Raw genomic sequence first — 24,412 nt, forward strand, 5'->3', positions numbered from 1 at the left:
GGGGGAGGAGGCATTGCTTCTACCTGGATGCAGTGTTCAGAATAGAGGCAGTACTTATCTGGGCTTTGGAGGGTGTATAGGAGTTGGACAGCACAATTGCTCAAGGACCTCACTGGCTTCAGGGGTGGGGGACACTTGAGGCCCAGGGACTGAACAACTAGGAGATCCAGAGCCAATTTGACTTTGCTACCAAGGGCAAACCACAGGCTGAAATGGACTTGGAAAGGGTGTTCTACCCTGGGAACCAGGAGCAGCAACATGATCTGTAAAATTGTGCAAAATGAAAATGCAGATGCCCCCTTGCTAAAAAAATCAGTAAGAATTTTAAGATGGCAAGATCAGAGCATTAAATCAAGCACAGGGCCCTCTTTGGAGTGGTTCCTGTGTGGACTAAGTGGTTCCTAAGTGGGACTGTGCAGGTCACACACCATGAAGGCAGCCCTGCTGGGGGTTAAGCAGTCATGGGTGGCTCCTTCCAGCCACTGGGGCTGGACTTGGCAGTGGAGCAATTACAGAGGACAGGAAGCCTTATATGGTTATAGTCCAGGTCTTCCAGGAGGAGGGAACTGGGTACCATGTTCCCTAACAAACAGGACAGGGGTTTAGGGGGCTCAGATCAGGAAGACATCTTCATCCCCAGGGTTCAGGGGTCAGAAAAGCAAAGATATTAATGTTTCTGAAGCAGCTGTGAGTGCATCAATCTTCAGACACCCATGAGCCTGGAGCTTAGGGTGTTTTCTTTGGCAGAACATCCCAGGACAATGTTTTTTTACCAGAAAAACTTGGAAACTGTTGAGCCAAGCAGCCCACATAGGGAGAAGCAGATGCTATGTCCCAATTTCCCTCCCTTGAAAGGTGAAAGACCATGGCCCCAGTCATGATCCAGACGATGTCTTTGTTGTAGAAGAGAGGCAGTGGGGAGAGGCTGAAGGCAAAGATAGAAAATGAGGAAATTGTGGTGGGAAAAGAACAGTGGGCAGTTAGTGATCTGGGGACACTGTGTACTGCTATTCTGAATCTTGTCTTAAATCTGAATGGGCTCAGCACCACCTACATAGGTGGCTTCCCACACTCAGATTTGCTCTCTTTCTTCTTGCTCTGGTCAGAACTGGCCCCTTCAGTTTGGGGTGATGTCTATCAAATATTCTGATATTAGGCTGATTGAAGAAATTCATACTAAAGTGTAAATGACCGAGTGGCTTGGTTTGTTGGTTCCTGGTTGCGTTTTCAAAGAGGCTATTCAGGCAAGTGAAGACTCCTAATATATGGAAGAATCCTTGGTGGAGTGGGCTTAGGGCTTCAGTCTGTCTTTCCCACAGGCCCTCTCCTTTTCTCATTTACCATAATAAGAAGTCAATGGGCAGATTATGATCCGGGTGACCGTGTTCAGATCTTGCTCCTCTGTTTCCCATCTGTGTGATAGCAGAAGTAGTTGTGACCTAAAACAATTTACTTCAACCTCTCTGAGCCTCAGTTTCCCCCAGGTGGGTGATGAGGATAATCAGAAACACTTTTATTGGTATGTTGGGAGGATTAAATGAAAAGATTTGTGAGCCGTTGCTTAGCATAGAGTAGGCCTTTGACAAATACTAATTCCATTCCCCCAGCCCTTCCTCTGACCTTAAAAAGCAAGTTCCTAGAGGGTTGGGCCTGTGTCATGGATCAACTTAGCAAAATATAGTAGAGTGAGTCCTGACAGCATTAGAATCAGAGACCTTTCCATTCTGACTGTGCTTTCACTTCACTGTGTGATGGAGGGCAAGTTGCTTGCCCTCTCTGGGCCAGAGTTCCTGTTCTGTAATAACACAGAAGTGATTCATCCTACCTGCAGGATTGGGGGAGTAAAGGTAAAGGTGATGATGCATGTAAAACAATTAGCACCGGGCCTTTACTCCCCCACCCCCAAAAAGCCCATTCTCTCCTTAAAATTAAAAAATATATATTTTTTGTTTGGACTCAGTTTTCTATTTCAAGGAAATTTGAATCCTGCCTTTTTGGTTCCTAGTTCATAAAGTGACTCTGAGACCACATGAAATAATGTGGACACTGAGAATAAAGATCATTAAAAAGGGGGAGAGGACCATGCTAATGCTGGCATGAGACGTTTCCTCGTTTCTGGAGATCAGACACTTAATTTCTGGACAATGAGGCCCATGGGATTAGGTCCAGCAATTCAGGGCACATGTTTCTTTCTTTCTTTCTTTTATTACCCACCCCTTGGCAGAGCAAATTAGTTTCTTTATTTCCTAATTAGGAAAAAAAGCAGGGTCCACAGCCCTGGTGGCACCAGTTCAGCATGGAGAACCTTGAGCTGACCTCGGGGTGGACAAATTCTCCCCACGGCCCAAAAAAAAAAATCTCTTATGTTTCAGAATATTCAGTGAGCTCAGAAAATGAGAGAGTTTAGACAAAAAAAAGGAAGAACAAAAAACCAACAAAGAAAATCAGAGGAGAGGACAGAAAGGGAGGAAAGGTTTGTTTGAAGCCCTATCCTTTCCTTTCACTAGGACTAGTGGGAGTTAGAGGCAGGGTCTGCAGCCCTTGGATAAAATAATCCCACCATTGTGATCTCTGGTGGCCAGGGAGAGGCATCTGGTTCAAGATGGCCATCTTGGTAAAAAAAAAAAAAATCTGCTCATTTTCTAAAAGTACTCTTTTGGTAAAACGAGCAATGCTCTGCTGATCTAAACCTGTATGTCATTTACACTTTAGCATGAATTACTTCAGCCAGGTTATCCTTTGATACTGGACTAAGATCATTAGCCACCTGACGATCAGAGTAGGGATTCTCCAGAGGATGAAGGGGTTTACATCTGCCTAATGGCTGGTGGGATAACTGGTTCTTTTTTTCTGGAAGGGGAGTTCTGAGACTTTTAACTTAGGTTCTGGTACTCCAAGAAGTACTTAATGCTTTCTCTGGAAGGCAGCTTTTTGCCTTATCCTTCTATCCCTAAGAAAGCTAATGATGTCTTAAAAGTAGATAACTTACAGTAAAACTATTCTGTATACTACTATAGTAGTAGATACATGTCATTATACATTTGTCAATACCCATAGAGGGTATAGCACCAACAGTCAGCCCTAATGTCAACTATGGACTTCGGGTGATAATGAGCTGTCATTGTAGGTTCATTGTAACAAGTGTACCCCTCTGGTGGGGCTGTTGTTGGGGGGAGTCTACACATGTCGAGGGGCAGGAGGATATAGGAACTCTGTACTTTCTGCTCAATTTTGCTATGAACCTAAAACTGCTCTAAAAAATCAAGTATTTTTATGAAAGTATCAGCTCCAAATAAACTTAAGTGTGAACCTGGGTGGGGAAATACAGGTTTTCTCTTTTGCTCTTTTCATGCGAATCCTTTCTTGCATCATCTTGAGAGGAGTAGATGGAGATGGCCCTGGGTCTGAAGCCTGGCCCAACTCTCTGCCATCTCTGTGACCTTAGGCCAGTCACTTCGTTGCTGGGTGCCTCAGTTTCCCCATCTGCCAAGCAGCCTGGGGCTGTGGGAAGGCAGCCCCAGGACACCTGCATGAGGTTATTTCCCGTGGGTCACTGCTCCCCTGTCTTTCAGAGGCGAGTCTGGAGCTGGGAAAACTGAAAACACCAAGAAAGTCATCCAGTACCTGGCTGTGGTGGCTACCTCGCACAAGGGCAAGAAGGACACGAGCATTACGGTGAGTGGCCAACCCTGTCCCATGGCCGGGCCTTCACAGACGGGCCTCCAGGCTCGTGGCCTGACCAAGGTGCAGACAAGTTCCATCAAGGAGGACAGGACGCAGCTCTGTAAGAGCTCAGGCCCGTGTTTAACTGCCCCTCCCCCAGTGACTCACCGGAGGGGCGTTTTCCACATAGGTGGGCGTGCGTGGGACTGGGCAACCCCTCACCGCTGCTCCATCATCATCCCAGCCCTCTCCCCATCCATGCAGTGAGAACCACTGTCATGCTGAACAGAAGTCTCTGGTATGAGGCCGTCCTGTGCACTGTAGGGCTTGTAGCAGCATCCCTGGCCTTTCCCCACTTGGTGCTGGTAGCTACCCCTCCCCCCAGTTATGACAACCAGAAATGTCTCCAGACATTGCCAGGTGCCATGGGGTAGGGGTCACCATCACCCCTGATTGAGAACCACTGCTGTAAATGCCCTAGGGTTGAGGCACACCTGTCACCTTCAGCTCCAGGGCATGGGAATACTGATGTTACTCAGCATATGGGCTCAGTGCCGTTGACTGAGCATCTGCTGTGTGCCAGGCATGGGATCCAGTGATGAGTCTGGGAGATGCTGTCATTCTATTCACTGAGCTTCCAGATATGTAGGAAAGAGAGAGAGTTGTTAAATAATCATACACATAAAGCCGTGATGACACAGTTTAAGGGCCTAGAAGGAAAAGAAAAGCAGGTTTCTAGAATCATCCCTTTTTGGGTCTATCCCTCTCTCCCTCCTCCTCTGTCTTAGTCCCATCTCATCTGTCCCAGGGGAGAGGACGAGAATGGGGGCTGCTTGAAGGCCTTGCCAGCACCTCTGACTGAAGGTTTGGGGTCAGGGAGATGGCTGAGTGGAGGCCTGAAGATGGCATGGGTGTTGCCATTCCTGCCTTTCCGGGTCTTGCTTTCAACCCTCATGGGACTCTGGAGCAATCACGGAGGCCAGCTTGTCCAGAGGCCCTCAGAGATCAGAGCTGGGCATCAGCTGTAGCCTGAGGAACCTTATTCCCTCAAACAGATGCCTGAAAAACCAAGGTCCAGCATTTCTGAGCTGTCTCTGGCATGGTGTGTAGGAACAAATAGCCCCAAAGTTTGCATGGCAGTGAAACACTGCTTCCTACTGCCTTCCTTTCCTTATAACAGTAGAAAGCAGAAATAATAATGCTTAAGAATAATGACAGAAAAAAAAAAATGACTAACGACGGATCTTTATCAAGTGCCTACTACATGCCAGATGCTGCTTTTATCTCCGCGTATGTACACGCGTCTCAGGCAGTGTCATCTGAGATGGCTTCAAAGAGCTCACCCTGTCCCAGCAATTACTAAAACCTTTGAAATGTCTGAGTCACTGAGAAACTTTAGAAAAGGGAGCAAGTGAAATGGAATCAAAGAAAAGTTGCTGCTCTCTTCCGTGCCTTGGGGAATCCAGGCTGTCTGTCTGGGGGGGAGTGATATCATATATTCTCCAGCCCCTGATGTCCATGTGATTTAAATGACACTGATGTTTGTTTTATACTGTATTGTTCAACTACAGCAAGGTCCATCTTTTACCTACGTGAGTAACTAAGAGTGTTTTCCTGGTGTGTACAGGCGGCACAGAGTGAATTTAGATCTGCATGTTTCCGTTGCACCCACGAGTTCCGTAGCCGATGGTAGAATGGGCTAGGCCCCCGAGTCCCACACCCCAGACCAACAAGTGCACCGAAGTACTGTCCTGCGGGTGTCTGATGCCAACGTGGGGTGTGTGTGGGGGGGGTCGTTTGCCTCCCACAGGACCCCCAGGGTTGGACTCAGCCTGGAATGGGTGTCCCCAGCTCAGAGTGAACCTCCTCACTCCTCCTACCAATGGGTCTACCAGTGCGTCCACCACTGGTACTCCTGACTGGAATGCCCTTGAGATGTCTGTCCCATCGGGTTGAGTGTTTTAGGACTCTCCAGCCCTAAAGCTTCCTTGGCTTGATTGACAGTCAATTAATGGCACTGCTGTGACCTGCCTCCCTCCCTCCCACCTGCCATCACCCCTGAACTTCTCCCCGAGCCCTGTCCCCCATGCACAGGTGTGTCCTCATGCATGCTGTGTGCAGTGCCTGTCTGTCTTTGCATGTGTTTGCTTGACCCAAGGCTATAGAAACAGGAGCCTTGGAGTTCCCGATGCACTAGCCTGGGTGGCATGGTAAGGCCCCAGCTATGCAACACACAGAGGGTCCTGCTCTGACCTCCGCATATATAAACTCATCTCTAACAGAGCTTGGGGGGCTGCCATATGGGTTGCTGGAAGAAAGCCTGAAAGAAACCTACAGAGTCCTAGTGTGTGCTAGGATCACACTCGGTCCACCTTAGTTAGACTCTGGGCTGCAGTGTCATGAATGGGTCAGGAGGAGAATCAGGATTCTTGTTTGGGATCTGCTCCTGTGGGACCTTGGCCAAGTCACTTAACTTCTCTGGGCCACAGTCTCATCATCAAAATGAGCAGTTTGGACCAGATCCCCATGTTTAAAGCTCCCCTGAGAAAGACCTTTTGGCCCACCAACTGGAATTCCCCTTCTAGAAAGGAAACTTTTTTGGGGGGATATTGGGACCCCATTTGTGTTGGCAGAAATGATCCCTTTAGTTTTCTTCCCACCAGCCAAGGAAAGCCCACTGCGCTCATTGTAAATTTCCACAAATCCCAATTACAAGGGATTCCACTTGTGGCTGAGATTTTCAGAGATGATACTTTCATTTCATCTCCTTTGGGAGCTGTGAAAGAGAAGGGTATGCGAATAAATGAACACACAAACAGTAGCTTCCTATTTTTTCTCTTTGGGACCTACCACGATGCCCTCCTAGTGTACAGGAACAGGGAGCCAGCTGTGCACTCCCTCTTCCCCTCTAGAACCTCCCCAGCTTCTTTTTAGCCCTGTCCTGATGCCCTGAAAAAAAAAAAAAAGAGGGAAATCAGCAGAGAACAAGGAGAAAACCTCAGAGCCCAGCATGTCCCAGGGGAGGCCTGGAGGAATAGCTTGGACAGGGAGGCCTCTGGGCCAGTCTGCAGCCACCATGTTTGGGGCTAAGCAAAGAGCAACTCATAGCTTTCCCAGCATGACTCCCCTCGTCGGCCCTTTCCTGCCACTATTAATCACATGACCACGTTTGTGCACAGGAGCCCCCTCAGAGGGGCCAGTGGGCTATGTACAGTCTCGGCTGCATTTAACCTGATGAATGGAGCTCAGGTAACCTGCTTTGAAGCTTTGTTCTGCAGTTGGTTAAAAGTATTCCTGGTGGGTTCTGTGTATCCCTTACTTGTCTTCAGAAAACACTAGTCCCAAGAAAGGAAAAATTACAACTTAAAAAAAAAATCACGCTGAAACCATCAGGAGGATTGTAGTGGTTTAGCTTGAAGAAGACTGCTTGTTAAACTTGAACAGCAGGACCGCCACAGATAGCAGGGCAGGTTGTGTGCTGCATAACTCCATGGCGTGCCATTCGCTATGATGTATATAATGCCTCCGATGATGTGCAGTGCAGTGGTTCTGAGTGAAAAGGCATTGCATAGATGACCAAGCCCTGATCTTGGCAAAAGTGGCCTTCCTGGAGCAGATGTCCTAGCAATCAGATAGCTTGACTAGTTGCTTCTCTTCTGAAATCCGTGAGTAAATCTGGACATTAGCATTGGGGTCTCAAAGAGGTGGGAAATAGGATGGGAGAGAACATGTGGGTTAAGGGCAGAGTGGGAAAATATCCACGTAGGGCAGAACTGTGGTGCCTGGATCCCTTTCTCCAATAACTAGATGTGAATCCATTTTAGGGTGAGCTGGAAAAGCAGCTTCTACAAGCAAACCCGATTCTGGAGGCTTTTGGTAATGCCAAAACAGTCAAGAATGACAACTCCTCACGCTTCGTAAGTAGCACAGGTTCCACGGTGTTCTCTCCTGCCTGAAAATGTAGAGTATGTGTGTGCAGGGGGAGCTGGTGATAGACGGGGTAGAGGTATGCAGCGCAACATCATTTTGCTCTCTCTTCAGTCCTGTCCTGATGTTACAACCCTGCAAAATGATGACATAGCCCACTGACCCTCATTCATTCACTGTTCAGTCAACAGATACTCACTGAGCATTAATTATATACCAGGCATCCTGTTAGGCATTTGGCATTCATTCAATAAATATTTACCCAGCACTTAGTAGGTGCTGGACACTTAATCCAGTTCTCATTTATTTGTTCAGCAAAACATGAATTGAGTAGACATGCTCATCCTTCAGCAATTATTTATTCAGCCCCTGCAGTGTACAGTTGTCCTTGTAGGCATTTTTACATGCACCATTCTCTTTTGGTTTTCCATTTGCTCAGTTAGTTTTTATTAAGGACCTGCCGTATACCTGTGCTCCCTGACGTCCTCCTCCCCACTTGCCTGCAGCATGGGGGTGAGGGGGCCGAGGCTGGGAAACCCACCGTGAGCTGTGTTTTCCTGTTGGCAGGGCAAATTCATCCGCATCAACTTCGATGTCACTGGTTACATCGTGGGAGCCAACATTGAGACGTGTATCCTTTGCTGAGCCTGGGCCACGTGGGACTTTCCATTTCCTGCAACCGACATATGCTCAGAGCATGAGGGGGACCCAAGAAGGGTACCAGAGCTGCCCGTATGCCCCAGGCTCTTGGGTTCCTTCCAGAACAAATCTTCCTGGGGGTTGTTTCCCCTTAACAATGGGCATTGTAGTGTGGTGGTCACACAAATGTGAACCCTGAGTTTGAACTCCAAACAGCCTGTGTTTGATTCTGGATTGACCCTAGCTGAGTGACTTTGGGCCAGTTACTTAACCTCTCTGTGCCCAGTGAAATGGGAATGATAATAGTACCTGTCTTGCAGAGGCGTTGTGAGAATAAAGCGAATTAATTCCCAAAAAGCTCTTAGGGACATAGTAAGGGCTGGCTGAGTTTTGGCTATTGTGATGTCCACCTCATCCTTATCAAGGCATGGTCAGGGCCAAACAGGGCCCCTTGTCCTCCTTAGGGAACTGGTCTGTGACCCTCTCCAGCTCACAGATAGGAAGTGTGGGGAGACAGAACTTTCCCAGAGGGGCAGCCCTGCTACAAAGGACACATAGAGCATCTCTTTTGAGAATCTGGGTGGCAAAGTGGAGCCACGTTAGACATTTCTGGACTCGGGGACTGAATCTTGGCTTCATTGATTTATCAACTTAGAAGAATTGTGGGCTAGTGCTGGCAGCCAGCTCTGGGCAGCCCAGCCCCTTGGCTGGGGTGCTTTCGGCCACCACAGACACTTGGCTTAGCCACTTCCTCACTGTGTGCTCTTGAGAAATGACTTCCTGCTTTGAGCCTCTGTTTCCCTATATGGAAAATGCAAATAGTATTCACCCTCACTTGCTTGGAGGCTTACATGAGATAATGCATGTCAGACACTTAGCAGAGGGATCACCAAATCATAGAGGGCGGGGTTATTTTTACTCTGTGATGTCTGAAGGCGGCTTATTCTGCAGGAGGGTGGTGATGGTTGTCAGGGAAGCATTACCGTGCCCCAACCGTAAGTCTCTCATCCTAGGGTCTTTTGACTCCATCTTTTTATGCTTTTCCTTTTCCCTCCGTCTCCCTCACTTCTTCCTGGGCCTGGAGCTGGCCAACAGCCCCTACTGGCCCCACCTGGACCCATGAGCCAGACCAGATGGTTAAGAAGTCGTGTGTCAGGCATGGTTGACTTGAGCCTGCCTCAGCTCTGAGGCTCTTCAGGACTGTCTGGAGATTTCCCCTCCAGCAGCTGCTGTGACGGGGACTGGGGAGCAAGGCTGCATTCCCACAAGGGGAACATCTGTGGTATCCCCAGAATTCTTAACTCCTCCAAACCAGACCTGCTAGAAAAGTCGCGGGCTATTCGCCAAGCCAGAGACGAGAGGACATTCCACATCTTTTACTATCTGATTGCTGGAGCCAAGGAGAAGATGAGAAGTAAGTGACGGCAAGGGTGAGTAATGGGGGCTTCCAGCCTTCCCTGCCACCACGGTGCAGGGTCAGTTGGCCGGCTGTCAAAACAGTCTGAGGCCCTGCCAGGGAAAGAACTGTATCCTTGGCTGGCAGACACATGACTCCACTTCTCCTTTCAGTGAGTGACTGTAGCTTCCGTTCAGTCATTCTCATTGACTGAGCACCTAATAGGCGGCATGGTAGACACTGAGCCCAATTAGGACTTAGTTACTTAATTAACCAATCAAGTCCACCTAGACTGGAAGACATCAAGTCTGACTAGACACCATCTGTGCCTTCAGGAAGGGAGAAAGACGATTGTTGTGTCTGCCAGTTTACAAAATTCTCAAGTACATAAGATGTGGTTTTATAAGGAATTTGGAGGGAAAGTGGAATGAAGCACTTTTCATTACACATGTTTTAAAAGCAACTTTGAAGCGGCGTTTGTAGGGTAGGGGTCAACAAACTTTCAGTAAAGGACTAGAGAGGAAATCCTTTAGGCTTTTTGTAGGTCACATGCTTTCACCCTCTCAGCTCTGCCTTGCTGCACAAAAGTAGCCACAGGCAATACAAAAACCAATGGGCCTGACTGTAGTACAGTAAAACCTTACCAAAATACGCAGTGTGCTGGAGTTTGCTCACTTCTGTTGTAAGGGAAAAATATTTTTTATTGAGGTATAATTGACATATATAACATTATACTAATTCTAGGTGTACCACATGATGATTCAATATCTCTATATATTGCAAAATGATCATCACAGTAAGTCTAGTTAACATCCGTCACCAGTCGGAAAGAAGTTTGCTCATGTCAATACGATATACTATATACCAGATTCCAGTAGGAAATTATACATTCTGGACAAAGCACAATCTGCTAACTTTTAAAAGTACATACAAATCATAACGCTAAAAAAAAAAAAAAAAAAAAGGAAGATACCAGTGAAAACAGATCCACTGTATGGCCTACATTCTAGTAAGAAGTTTAAAACTTTGCGAAAACAACATACCCTTTGCTTCCCATTAGTTTTGTGGCCCTGGGTTAGTTACTTTGCTTCAGAAAATTACCAAAAGTATGTGTGGGCTCGAGCCTCTGCTGTGAGGAGGTGTATTGTAATTTTCCACTACTAGGGGGAGGCATCATTCATTTAACCTCCTAGATGATTGGTGCTCTGGAGTACGTGTTACAAGGTGGAGTAACTGTGAATAAAAGGTAGGATACTGAATGGATGTTACACACCAGCAAATGGCCCATTAGCAGCTACAGTGCAGAACACTGTGGGGTGGCCCAGAGAGAAATGTTTACATGCCTCCTCTTCAAGCACCAAAACCCACAGTTTGGTTGTTCAGCAACGTGGGTTGCAATTTTGTGCTCTGCCTCTAGTCTACCAGAACTTGGGCAAAGATAAGGCTAACAATTAAAATCCCTAGGGGCCATTTGTATTCTGGATGCTAGATCTAGGAAGAAGTTAGGCTTTTAAAGAGAATTGACTATGTAAAAATTTATCTGTAGTCTGGATCATGAAATCTTGGCAAAGACCCAAATCCTTGTGACTTTAATCAGGCATTTCAGTTAATCCAAAGGCTTGAGTTAATTGGTGTTTTGGGTCAATTTAACCCCAACTGCCTTCCAAGTGACTTGACCCATAAAAGACCCTGGCTTAAAAAGAAAAGTGTCTCGCTGATGTCCCTCTAAAAGTATAGTCAAGTCCAACTAATTAAAGATTGACCTGGAAGAGGGCACTTGACATATTAGAGTTGCCATAAAAGCACCTAAGATAAGAAAAGGAGAGGCAATTATAAATTTGGGGGGAAAAGGGGTGGGATGAGGCTGCTGAATGTATTGTTACATTCCTACTGTTGAATAAAGGAATGTAATTATAGAAGATACCTTTGCAGAGAACACTATTTAATAGATGCAATCATGTAAACAAGGAATTGGAAATGTTTTTGCTAAAGCCCTGGATAGTGTGTATTTCAGGCTATGGGGACCATATGGTTTCTGTTGCAGCTACTCAGCTCTGCCTGCCATTGTAGCAAGAAAGCAGCCATAGAAACTAGACAAGGTAACAGGAGTGGCTGTGTTCTGCTAAAACTTTATTTATGGAAACAACTAGCAGACTAGATTTGCCAATATATGATATCAACTTTATTGATTTGACTAGAAATAGTTGGAAGAGAGGGAGGGTAACTTAAGAGAGCTAAATATTTATCTACCGTTGCAGGAATTCGATAGATACCTAATTTTGACATATCCATAAATAGCCTATTATATATGCTATATTAATAATAATATATATAGTAAGCCTATTATATATGTTTTGTTCCTAAAGGCACAGTGCTTTTGGGCAGTAGAGATAAAGGATATCTGTCCTGTGAATAGATGCAACCCCATCTTAAGGGTCATGGCTTAGCAAGTGGAACCAAGGCTGGATTTCAGCTGCCAGGCACCGTGGGGTACAACCTGTACCACTGTATGAGGCCAGTGATGGCTGGTGATGGCTTCTCCGCAATGAAGCAGAATGAGTTTTAAACCATCCAAGTCTTGGGAAAGAGAAAGAAATTGTGGTGGCCCAACCCTTCACCAGGTCCCTGTCTCATGTTCACAGTAGAAATGTGTCCTCCTGACTACCAACTTTTCTACTCCTTCTAGGTGACTTGCTTCTGGAGGGATTCAACAACTACACATTCCTGTCCAATGGCTTTGTGCCCATCCCAGCTGCTCAGGATGATGAGATGTTCCAGGAAACCTTGGAGGCTATGTCGATCATGGGCTTCAGTGAAGAGGAGCAGCTGTGTAAGTCTTCACACCTTGAGTCTGGGTCCTGGCGGGGAGAGAGAGATTCAGTATTCTATGTGCCACTGGCATCAGGGACTTCTCTCTGGTCAGGATAGTTTCTACTCTCTGAATTCCCCACTCCCTCAAAAAATAGAAATAAGAAGAGAAAAGAAGAAAAATAAATATTACTTTAGGAAGTTTATTGGTGTGTAAGAAAATTGGCTGCATACGTTAGGGCTCTTACAGTTATAAGTGACCCAAATTGGCTTAAGCAAAAAGGAAAATGATTCATTCACAGAGCTGAAAAGTTTAAGGATACTTGTCTCAGGTACAGTGAGTTCTAAGGGCTTAAAGGATATCCATTGAACCTGGCCTCTCAACAACATTGTCTTTAGGTAGGCTGCAGTTTCTTGGCAGCAGAATGGCTGCTGTGGCTTTAGCCCTTGCATCTTTCAGGTTTATATTCAGCAGAAAAGAACAGAGCAGAGTCACTGCTTGAGTCCCTGAATGGAGTCTCACTGACTCTTATTGGTTGGCCTAGGTTTATGTGCATAGTCCCTAGCTACTCACAAGGAGCCAGGGTTGTGGAAAGCTCTGGATGGCTTACGTTATATTCTTTGTTCCATTCTTGGGGCTGGAGGTTGTTGACCTCATCAAGAACATGAGGGCAGAGGATAGGGGAAGGGGAGTGACTGAGGCAGTGGGTTGGCCTGGACTCTTCCTAGCAAGGCAGCTCCCTTGATAGACCAATATTGATCAGTATCATTCACCGATGACCAAGGACACATTTGGTCATAAAAACAGAAAAGCTCCAAGAGATAGTCTTGGTTTCTGCACTGTGCTTTAAAAAAAGCTTTTCCTCCTAGTTAGACGTGCCCCAGTGTTCAAGGCTAATCTCTTTTGGGAACACCATGACAAGACGGTGGAAAATTTCCCTCCCTTCCCACGCTCATGCCCCTTTGGAGCCCCAGAATAGCACCAAGGTTGCCTGAATGCAGTGTGTGTTGCGGGGGCAGCTCCTCCCGAGATAACTCGGGACCCAGAAAAAGAAGGCTCCACAGGCCAGTTGCAAATGGGTGGTGTTTGTGGATTTTGGCCAGGGCCCCACATCAGAATCCAGTGCTAACAGCATCCCTTCCTGAACGATGTGGGCGCTCCCAGAATGATTCATTTTATCGGGGACCCCAGTCAGTGTTACTTCTAATCTTTGCTTTAAACAAACAAACGAAGAGTAATGGTTAAGTACTTGTTATATGCCAGGCATTCACTAAATTCCCCTTTTAAAAAAATGTAGCAAGATATCTAGTTTTATATGTCATAATAAACCAGAACAAACTAAAATTTATACAAGTACTGTTTGACCTTTTGAAAGAAAATAGCAGGGCCCTTTAAATTGTTTTAGAAAAACATTGGCTTGTGTGGAAATGCTTCTAATATAGGTAAAGTGAAGAGATGAGGTGACAAAGCTAAGTGCTTTATGTGCCTTATTTAATATCACAACAACCCTAGCCCCAACTTGCCAGTGAGGAACTGAAGCACAGAGAAGTGAAGGGACTTGCCCAGGGACACACAGCACATTGCTGGTGGAGCTGGGACTCACTCCTGGGTCTCCAGGACCCCCAAGCCACATTTTGTGATTCACTGTGCTCTGTTTTTTTGTGTGTTTGTGTGTGGAAAGGTGACTTTTGTCTTCTAAACTGCTTTTAAAATCATTAACATCTGCAAAGATCTTTTGTTCCACATAAAGTCATGTTCATTGGTTATAGATGGACATATATTTGGGGGGCCACCATCCAACTCACTATTCAAGACCAATCGGGCCAGGCTTCCTGTGTCATGTCTCCTGACATCAACTTCAAGAAGCAGTTCCCACCTCCATTTTGCAGATAGGGAAAAAGACTCAGCAAGGTGGTGCTGGGGTTTTCTAACCCCAGAAGGCATGCCTGCACCCCCTGCCCCAGGTGTCAGCCCTCACCTCCCTTGCTATTTGTGTGGCTCCTTCCTTCTGCTCTCTTGCTGTCCCCCTGTCCTCTTGTTGGCTAATCTCTTGTGGCCTGGGAGCGGTGGCCATTCCCCTTTCATTTCTGTGATCACACTGCCTATGCCAGAAAGTACAAGCTGGTGCACCTGAGCCTGCAGGGCAGCTTGGCCTCCACAGCCTCTACCACTGTTTTAAATCGGTTCCCAACATTTAAACATGAGTAGCTGCCACGTAAAAACCTGGGTGTCCAACGTCTTTGCAAAAAGTAGAGGTTCTGGCAGCACTGTCTTGCTGCCCCCATGGCCGTGATCGGAGTAGCTGCTGTCCGCACAGTCGCGGTGAATCTGCTGTGCTCATTGAGGCGATTCGGCCGGCGATGCCTGGAGGCGGGGTTTTAACTCAGGAGGGGGAGCACTGCTCACATCTAGTGGTCAGACCAGGGCTGGGGCTAAATGTCCTGCAGTGGCGCCCAAGGCCCCAAGCCAACACTGATCTGATCCCAAATGTCCGTAGAGCCAAGGCTGAGAAATCCTGAGTCAGACTGCTTCCCTACGCCCCGCAGGCATTTCGGCAACCCCTTGTTTAGACTTGGAATTTAAAAGCCACGAGTATCATACCTGACAGTTTCCAAAGCCACTTGCACACGTGGCACTGTTCCAGTACCACTGCCTTAGCAGTGTCTTGTCAACAGAAGCTTTGTTCATTTAGGGGGAAGGGTTTCAGCGATGGTAAGCAGAAGCGGGTGGATTGGTGGTTGGCAACTGGACTTTTCTCCTGCTGAGCTGGACGAGGGTCCCTGAGTGTGAGGACTGCTGTTGTGAAGGATTATCACCCCTGGTTTGGCCTGAGGAACCAGAGAAGGCTGAGATCTCTAGCATCTGTTCCTTGAACACAGTGATTTCGTCTAGGAAGCCAGAACCCTGGGGAATTTGCACCTGAGTTAAGCTAAAGCTAGGCATTTGCATTAATCCATCATCCTTCCTTTTTTCCATCCTTCCATCCATCCATCCTCTGTCATCCACCCATTCATCCTCCATCCTCCATCATCATTCACCTATCCATCATCCATCATCCATCCATCCACCCACCCATCCATCCATCAGCCATCAGCCATCCACCCATCTATCCATCCTCTATCATCCAACCATCCATTCATCCATCCTCCATCCTTCATCAATCTTTCCTCCCTCCCTGTGTGTGTCTGGCTTTGGGAATACAAAGTAGGCTTTGGGAATACAAAGATGATAGGACAGTTCCCTATTCTCTGATGACTTATGGTCTTGTGGGGATTTCAGACATATAGAAGCCATTGGAACAGTGGCAAGGGCTGAGTATGGAGTTAGAGGGTCCCAAGCTTCTGGGAACACAGTGTTTGGTCTGGAAAGACCAGGATAACAAGTGGGAAAAAATGTCCACCTTTTTCAATTTACTCATCTCACACACTATGCAAGATGTCCACTATTTCATCTTTCATCTCACACACTCAGCCAGAGTTATTAAGAAACACCAAGTTTTGTTTTATTTTTTTAAAGTCATCTTTTATTAACATATAATTTACATTTAGGAAATTGTATCATAAGTGTACTACAGTTCAATGAATTGTTATGTACTGATCATACCTGTGCAACTAGCCCCCATTTTAACTAAGAGAACACCAGCAGCCCCCTGAAGCTAACTCACGTCCCTCTAGCAGTTTCCCCCAAATCAAGAATAACCATTATCCTGCTTTCTAACAGCACAGTTCTGTCTATTCTTGAACTTTCTATAAGTGGACTTACACAAATATGTTATATGTTCTTGTTTGCATTTGGCATCTTTTGGTCAGCATTTGTGTTTGTGAGCTACAACAGTTTTGTCATTTGTAGCTGTAAGTCATTCATTCTCCTTGCCCTGTAGCAGGGGCTGACAAACATTTTCTGTAAAGGGCCAGCTAGTAAATATTTTAGCCTTCGTGAGCCACATAATCTCTGTTGCAGCTGTTCAGCTCTGCCATTGTAGCATCAAATGCTTTATGATAATACGTAAATGGCCACATATAGCTGTGTTCCAATAAAACTTTATTTACCATAGCAGGCAGTGGGACAGATTTGGTCCATGGGCTGTGGTTTACCAACCCCTGCTGTGTAGTACTCCATGGTAGCACAGGGCTTTTAGCAACCATCTGAACATACTCTGCCTCCCTCTCCCAGCCTGGTTTTCTTCCCTGTTAGCAGGGGGTTAGGGTAGTTTACCTTTAATCTAGGAAAACTAAGAAAAGTTTTAGGGGAGATGGAGGCTGGCTCTGGGTCCCATCGACTGTGACTCCAAACCTCCGGTGCACCATGGTTTTGAAGTCTGTGTCTTACTTGTTTTTCTCTCCTCGCCCCAGCCATGCTGAAGGTGGTGTCATCTGTCCTGCAGCTTGGAAATATCGTCTTCAAGAAGGAAAGGAACACAGACCAGGCGTCCATGCCAGATAACACAGGTGCTCGCTGGCAGGCGGGACAGCAGGAGGGCCCTGTTGCGTGAGAGTGTCTGGGACATTAACGAGAGCTAAATGAAGTTATGTCCATCGACATCTCTCTTCTGTCAAGCTCTTCACTGCTGAAGAACCGACACTGAGAGATTCTTGAATCAGAATGTGGAGGAAAAACACTTAAGAGTTTTACATCACATCAGACAGGATCCTTAGGGAGCATGAATTCTAAACACCCCCACCCTTCACACACACACACACACACACACACACACACACACACACTCATTTTTTTTGTTAAATATGTTTGAATACATACAATGTGCCAGGCACTGGGATACAGCAAGAAACAAGATAGAAACAGCCCCATGTCTTAGGGTACCTACGGTCTTGCTGGGGAGACAGACCTCAAGTTTCTTTGCAGATAGAGTTGCCAGATAGAATATAAAATGTCCAGTTAAACTTGAATTTCATATAAACAATAAACACTTTTGATGGTAAGAATATCCTATGCAGTATTTGGGACATAATTATACTAACAACTTAGTGTTCGTTACCTGCAATTTAAGTTTAACTGGGCATCTGTATCTTTTTCTAAATCTGGCAGCCTGACCCGCAATACGCTGTGTTTTGTGTTGTGGAAAGATTGCCTGGCTACTGCCATTCTTGCTGCTGGCCGAGCCAAACTCACGTTCTCAGCTTGTCCACCTGTTACATCAACACCTCTGCCCAGGCTTTGTGATGTGCTGATTTTATGAGCTCCCTAGAGCTGACCCTCTGCATCAGATCCATCCACTGTTTCTCATGTGTTACACCCTCTGGCATGTTAAAGGAATCCCCACTCCAAGAACAGATCTTTAGGGAAATAGAAACCCCAAAAAGCACCCTTGGAAAGAGATGGGGAAAGAATCCCAAAACCACACTGTTTGTTGTCCACCTTGCTGGTGCACATCACCATGGAACACTTGTCGTCACACGAAGGGAGCCTCCAGACATTGCCTCGTGTCCCATGGGGGCCAGCTGAGAAGCACTGGTGGGGAAAGAGAAACAGGTCATTCCTTTAACTGCTGTTTGGTATTCTGTCCAATGAAAATACCATGATATATTTGCTTCCATATTAATGGATATTTAAGTTGTTTCCAGTTGTTTCCCACCACAAACAATGGTGCAACACCCACCTCGGTATAGTGGAGCAAGTGTGTATTGAACAGTTAACTGTGTTGGGTGTTTTACACCCCTTCCCTCACATGATCCTGTCGGCAGCCTCCCGAGGCACCCAGTAGCTGGCCCTTTTTACAGGCTGAGAAAACCAGGGCTCTGGGAAGTTACATAGCGTTTCCAAAGTCACGTGGCTCGGAAGTAGGAAGGAGGCAAGGACTTGAACCCAGAACTGTCAGACCCTAAAGCCCCTCTGGGGGCATACCTCCACCCCACCCCTGCCATTGCCTCTTAGCAAAACGCTGGGGGTGAGGTCACGAAGGGCAGCAGTTTTTAGGATGCTTTCATGCTGTGTTCACTGCCATCATCTCCATCTCCAAGAAAAGCTGGTGTGTACACTCATCACAGATACCCCACGTGATGTGCCTTCCTTTCCAAGCCTTCTTTTCGGTGATGTACTTAATATGCCTCTTTCCTCCATCCAGCTGCTCAGAAAGTTTGCCACCTCATGGGGATTAATGTGACAGATTTCACCAGATCCATCCTGACCCCACGTATCAAAGTCGGGCGGGACGTGGTACAGAAAGCTCAGACGAAAGAACAGGTGACGATGAGCCCACCATTTGTCCCCGCAGACTCCCCACCCCTCTCTGCTATCCCTTCCCCACCATTTCCCAACCCTTCCCCTCCACTCTCCACCCCTCTTCACCCCTCCCATACCCCTCCACCCATCTGTCTGTCCATCCATCATCCATCCATCTTTTTATCCCTTGTCCATCCAATACTAGAATATTCCAAGTCCCATGTTAGGTTTGGAGGCTACAATACTGAACAAGAACAGCAGAGTCCCTCCCTCAGGACCTCACCTTGATCCCTTAGTTGAAGGTACAAGGTCTGACATGAGAGGTTCATCTTTGGAAATGACCGTGTACTCTTCCTGGAGGCAGGGCTGACCACTTCCAAATGGTCCCTGGGATGGAACAGGCTCTCCTCTGTTCCAGGACCCTCGCTGGGATCTGTTTAATTATCCACACAGTCATTTCTTAGGTCTGACCCTGACTCTGACTCTGTCCCTTACTGTTGCTTTACTACTGGCTAAAGAGATGGAGTAATTTCCGTTTGTTTGCTTGTTTGCTTTTGAAGGACTGATTGCGGGTAGGGGGAGAATGAAGGTCTAGGCCCCCAGCCGGGCTCCTGCAAGGAGGCAGCCCACGGAGAATGACTGTGTCCCCTTGCTCCCCCTGCAGGCAGACTTTGCCATTGAGGCTCTGGCCAAAGCCACTTACGAGCGTCTTTTCCGCTGGATACTCAGCCGTGTGAACAAGGCCCTGGACAAGACCCACCGGCAAGGGGCCTCATTCCTGGGGATCCTGGACATTGCTGGATTTGAGATCTTTGAGGTACATCTTGGGAGGATCAGCACAGCCACTGTCTGGGCTCTCTGTGAGGAAGCTTTGTGGATGGGCAGCTCGCCAGGAGGCCTCACCTGTGCCCTGGTGGAGAGACCCCTCCCTACAGACAGCCACAGTTGGATTCTTGGCTCTAGTTAAGAAAGAATTTGAGAACAAGCCAGACAGGTGCAGGCAAGCAGCAGTTTATTTAAGTGGAAGGACACACTCAAGAAGGGAGTGCAGGCACACTCGAGAGATGAGTAGCCCTGGGATGTCTCTTCTTGAATCCTTACAAAAGGTTGAGCTCACTGTGGGGCAGAGGTTCAATGGACTGCTCATCAGGGTAGGTGGTGTTTTCTCAGAATGGGAGGGGCTTTGGGAAAAGGGGCTCTATCCTCTTTTTGTCCTGGTCTGGTTGGCCTCAAAACTGTCCTGCACCAAGGGGTGTGGTTTTTTTTAGCATGTTAACGAGTGTATAATGAACTTCGGGCAAGTGTAGGTCATTTTTGCTCCCCCTCTAGAATCTAGCTGGTTTGTTGCGCTTAAGCTGTTTGCCAGCTGGCCCCACGAACTGGCCTCAAGCTTTTCTTGATTTGCTCAGGGTCTGTCTCTCTTCCTAAACTATACCGTCTATGTCATCTTCCCCTTGGAGAAATCACTGTTTTGGAGAGAGGCAGGCAGATGGCTACTACAGAGTGGGAAGCTGTCTAGTTAAGGTTTGATCCTTGAGGGAATAGGGAGGGAATGTACTGGTTTATGCAACTGGGAAGGCCAGAGGTACAGCTGGATCCAAGAGGCAGCCCCTGATCCCTCCATCTCTCCTCTATCTACTGGCTTCCACACTGGCTCCATCCTCAAACTTATCTTCTCCCCTCATGGTGGCAAGATGGATGCCACAGCTCTAAATACCTGCAACCCTGGAAGTTCCAACCACTTCCAACTGTTTCCAGTAGTTCCAACCAAACTCTCGGAATTGAGTCTCGTTGACTTTTACTCACCAGGGTTGGGCCACACGATCACCTTAGAGCCAAGCACAGTTTTCAGGGTTTGTCATACTTTGTGTAGTGTAAACATGGCTACTGGAGCCATGGGTTGGAGGGAAGTTCTCAGTGAAAAGGAAGGCCTTGAGATGGACAGATGTCCCAAAACATACCTGCCGTAGAATCACTCCCTCTCTGAGCACAACTGTAACATGGGGGTGGTGAAATACCTACATGGTTATTCCATCCATAAATCGTTGTGCAGAGGAAGGAGATCGAAGTGTCCTTAAAACCACGTGTGGGGGCCATGTGACGGGAGAATAGCCAGCCCCCGTGACAGCCTTTGTGGGGGACTAAGACACTGACATGGTGAAGGAGGTTACCGTGGAAAGGCTGTCAGCCACAGAGGCTGTGTGAGGGCAGAGCCCCCCTGGCACATGGTGTCCTCTGAGCAAGATGCTCACTGGGGGCCCCCTGGTGTTCCGTGCTCAGGTGAATTCGTTCGAGCAGCTGTGCATCAATTACACCAACGAGAAGCTGCAGCAGCTCTTCAACCACACCATGTTCATCCTGGAGCAGGAGGAGTACCAGCGCGAGGGCATCGAGTGGAACTTCATTGACTTTGGACTGGATTTGCAGCCCTGCATTGAGCTCATCGAGCGGCCGGTGAGGGCCCACAGCTCATTCGCATGTGTGTGGCCCCATTCAGCTGGCATGTGGACCCTGCCCTCTCTCCGTGTGCACACGGCTTCCCCCATCACCGAGTCCTTGTGAACTCAGTCACACTTTCCCCTAACCCACATTTTACTATCAAAGGTATTTTCTTTTTTTATTTCCCTCTCCTTCCTTCCCTCCCTCCTTCCCTTCCTTCCTTCTTTACTGCCCTCCTCTCTTTTCCATTCATTCATCCCCAAAGGCAAGCGTCTTTGTTTTTGTTGACTTATGTATCCCAAACTCCTAGGGCCACGCCCAGGGGAGGAGCACAATACATAATTGTTAAGCGACTGTTTACTGGGCCCCAGCTATATGCCAGGTCCCCCTGCTGAGGGGCTGGGGATGTGACCATGAACGAGATGGACATAGGAGCAGAGAAAGCAACTAAAATCCCTGATAAGACCAATGTGGAGAATGATTTAGGGAGGCCTGCTCTGCATAGAAAAGACCATTGGTAGCAGAACAGATGGCATATGCAAAGTTGGCATTCAGACTACCTCAGCCTTAGGGAAGTGTTTTACTAAAAGGGCCCCTGAAGTGAATTTATATGTAAAGCAAGAAATTCCTTGGCAAGAAGTGTGGAATTTTTGTGGTGTTGTGCATGAGTTGTCCACGAGGGGGCAGCAGCAAATCTGCCCATTGGACAGAGGCGATTTGAGGATAGACTGGGCACGGGTGGAGGGCATAAGTCCATCTTTACACATAGGCAGATACAGTCATAGGGCTGGGGGGACTTCCATGCGTGTGTTCGGGTCATCAACATTCCCTGGCGGGCCTGAGGCTTGGGCACCCTTGTCAGGATCCTGCCTTCTTGTCCTCCGCAGAACAACCCTCCAGGCGTGCTGGCCTTGCTGGACGAGGAGTGCTGGTTCCCCAAAGCCACAGACAAGTCCTTCGTGGAGAAGCTGTGCACAGAGCAGGGCAACCACCCCAAGTTTCAGAAGCCTAAGCAGCTCAAGGACAAAACTGAGTTCTCCATCATCCACTATGCTGGGAAGGTGCCAGCCGCAAGTCCCAGGGCACTCTCTGTCCCGGGGACCCAGGCAGGATGCTCAGAAGGGGAACGAGTTGGGAATGGCAGGACCCAAAAGCATCTGGTCTCAAATCAGATCCCAGCTAAGACCTGTATGTGATTTGTCTAAGCGTCTGTAAGGGAATATCTAAGTCTACACACACACACACACACACACACACACACACACACACACAAGGGAATATCTAAGTCTACACACACACACACACACACACACACACCCCACCCCCTAATATATCCCAACCATGGTGGCCAGGCAGTTCTTTCCTGTATACACTCTAAATCCTTCTTGCTGTATGTTAAATCCATCAGAAAGGGTCAACTGGAATGGGATGGCCAATAAACCTACTTTGGGGTCCAACAAAAACCTCCCTTATCACGGCCCCAAGCTGGCCATTGCCAGCCTGTGCCATCCAGGGAAATCTGTGATGGCTGCCTTCCCTCTCTTCCCCTTGCCCCGGTCCTGGTCCTGGGTATTGTAGAAAAGACATAGCTCAGTCTGGCTTACAGAATCTTATTTCATTGTTCCTCCCATAGCCCTACTGCATCATGGGAACAGGCCACGCACTCTGCCAGCGGTTGGCCAGCTACAGCCCATGGTCCAAATCTGGCCCTAGGTCTGATTTTGTAAATGAGGTTTTGTGGGCACACAGCCACGCCCTTTTGTGTACAGAACATCTATGGCTGCTGTTATGCTGTAGTGGCAGCGGTGAGTAGTTACAGCAGAGACTGGCCTGCAGAGCTAAAAGTATTTACTATCTGGGCCCTCTACCAGAGAAGTCTGCCAACTCTTACCCTGCACTGAAGTGAGTGTACTTTCCCTTAAGCACCTAGAGGTAATGCTCTTCTTTTCCCTGCTTTATACGTGCATTTTTATTCCCATCTTCCTCTCAGAGTGGGCCTGACCATCCCCATGAATAAGAACCCACATCCATAATAACCCACCAGCACTATTTTACCAGTTCTTTCCATCTCACAGTTATGATAATAAAATGAAGGTTTTGGCCACTGTCAGTGATCAAGCCAGGAATTTTAAAAGCTTTATATGTCCTTTTTCTGTATATCCATGTATCAAAACTCCCAAGTTACAAAAATCACGCTCATCGAGAGAGCCCAAACAATATAAAAACCCAGGACCATTGACAGGCCTTCTCTGGAGGAGAGGAGAGCTCTGGATGTGAGGGGGCGTTTGCCATCAGCAAAGCTCTGTACTGTTTGGAGCTCACAGGCATCAGGTGGGGCTCTGGAGAAAGGGGGCTGCAGGAGAAAGCAAGGAATAGAGAAGAGGCCTTCCCAGCAGTGGCCGCCACTGTGCACAAGGCCCTGTAATCTATGGGTCTCTTCAGTGGTGTATGTGGCTTCCCATCATGGCAGCTGCTCATGTCATTTCCTCTCTGACCCTGGATGATCTGGGGAGGGAAGCAGGAGGACTGGGGTCCTGCCCTTCTGCTGTACTGACGCAGAAGCCCCTGACCTGTGGGGTGGGTCCTTGGCAGGTGGACTACAATGCCAGCGCCTGGCTGACCAAGAACATGGACCCACTGAATGACAACGTGACTTCTCTCCTCAATGCCTCCTCAGACAAGTTTGTGGCTGACCTGTGGAAGGATGGTAAGGCCCCGCTGCTGGAGCTAGAGGGCTGAAAGCCAAGTCCCCCGCTGCCCCGATCCCCACACCCACTCCCAGGGGAGGCGGCCCATGTGGGGTGGGGAGCCGGCACCGTAGGCAGGTGCTGGTGACCGTATGTCGGTGCGTCCAGCACTTCCTGAGCACTGGCCCCCAAGCCCCTCAAGCCCACGCCTGGACCCCAGGGAGAAAGTGCCCAGTCAGGGCTGAGGCAGTAAGGGAGGAAGCAGTGCTCAGGCGTGTGAGTCCGAGCACCCCCAGCTGGAGTCAGAGGCCTCCGCTCCAGTCTGTCTCCAGCTGTGTGATCTTGCACGAGTCACTTGACTTGGCCAAGCTTCAGTGTCTTTGTTAGTAAACCAGGAAAATAATAAGAGCCCCCACCTCTCCCAGGATTACTGCGAGGGCTAAGTGAGACCAGTGGGGCTCCAGCTTAAGCATCAGGATCAGCTGGGGAGCGTGTTACCCAGGATGACGCTGGGCCCTGTCCCAGAGGTTCTGGTTCAGCACATCTCAGTGAGGCCTAAGAACCAGCATTTCTAACAAGCTCCTACATGGTGCTGATGCTGCTGGCCTGGGGACCAGGCAAGAGCTAATCCACATAAAGTGCTTAGCACCTCTAGGCCCCTAGTAAGGACTC

General features: G+C 47.9%; 1 protein-coding gene across 6 annotated transcripts in view; it reads left to right on the top strand.

The window, feature by feature from the left end:
- MYH11 (myosin heavy chain 11) overlaps positions 1-24,412 on the top strand; it is a 109,355-nt gene that overhangs the window by 54,247 nt on the left and 30,696 nt on the right. For 4 of the 6 annotated variants that reach the window (XM_073215535.1, XM_073215531.1, XM_036991995.2 and 1 more), the window contains exons 5-16: positions 3,573-3,675; positions 5,235-5,255; positions 7,488-7,580; positions 8,158-8,221; positions 9,545-9,643; positions 12,312-12,455; positions 16,787-16,882; positions 18,517-18,635; positions 19,279-19,431; positions 20,895-21,068; positions 21,941-22,114; positions 23,646-23,760. In XM_073215535.1, coding sequence (XP_073071636.1) covers positions 3,573-3,675; positions 5,235-5,255; positions 7,488-7,580; positions 8,158-8,221; positions 9,545-9,643; positions 12,312-12,455; positions 16,787-16,882; positions 18,517-18,635; positions 19,279-19,431; positions 20,895-21,068; positions 21,941-22,114; positions 23,646-23,760 — 1,355 coding nt within the window. The remainder of the gene's footprint in view (positions 1-3,572; positions 3,676-5,234; positions 5,256-7,487; positions 7,581-8,157; positions 8,222-9,544; positions 9,644-12,311; positions 12,456-16,786; positions 16,883-18,516; positions 18,636-19,278; positions 19,432-20,894; positions 21,069-21,940; positions 22,115-23,645; positions 23,761-24,412) is intronic. The other 2 variants (XM_073215532.1, XM_073215533.1) reach the window with 1 other exon arrangement.

Source organism: Manis javanica, chromosome 10 (assembly GCF_040802235.1).
Source record: "Manis javanica isolate MJ-LG chromosome 10, MJ_LKY, whole genome shotgun sequence".
Taxonomy (NCBI): domain Eukaryota; kingdom Metazoa; phylum Chordata; class Mammalia; order Pholidota; family Manidae; genus Manis; species Manis javanica.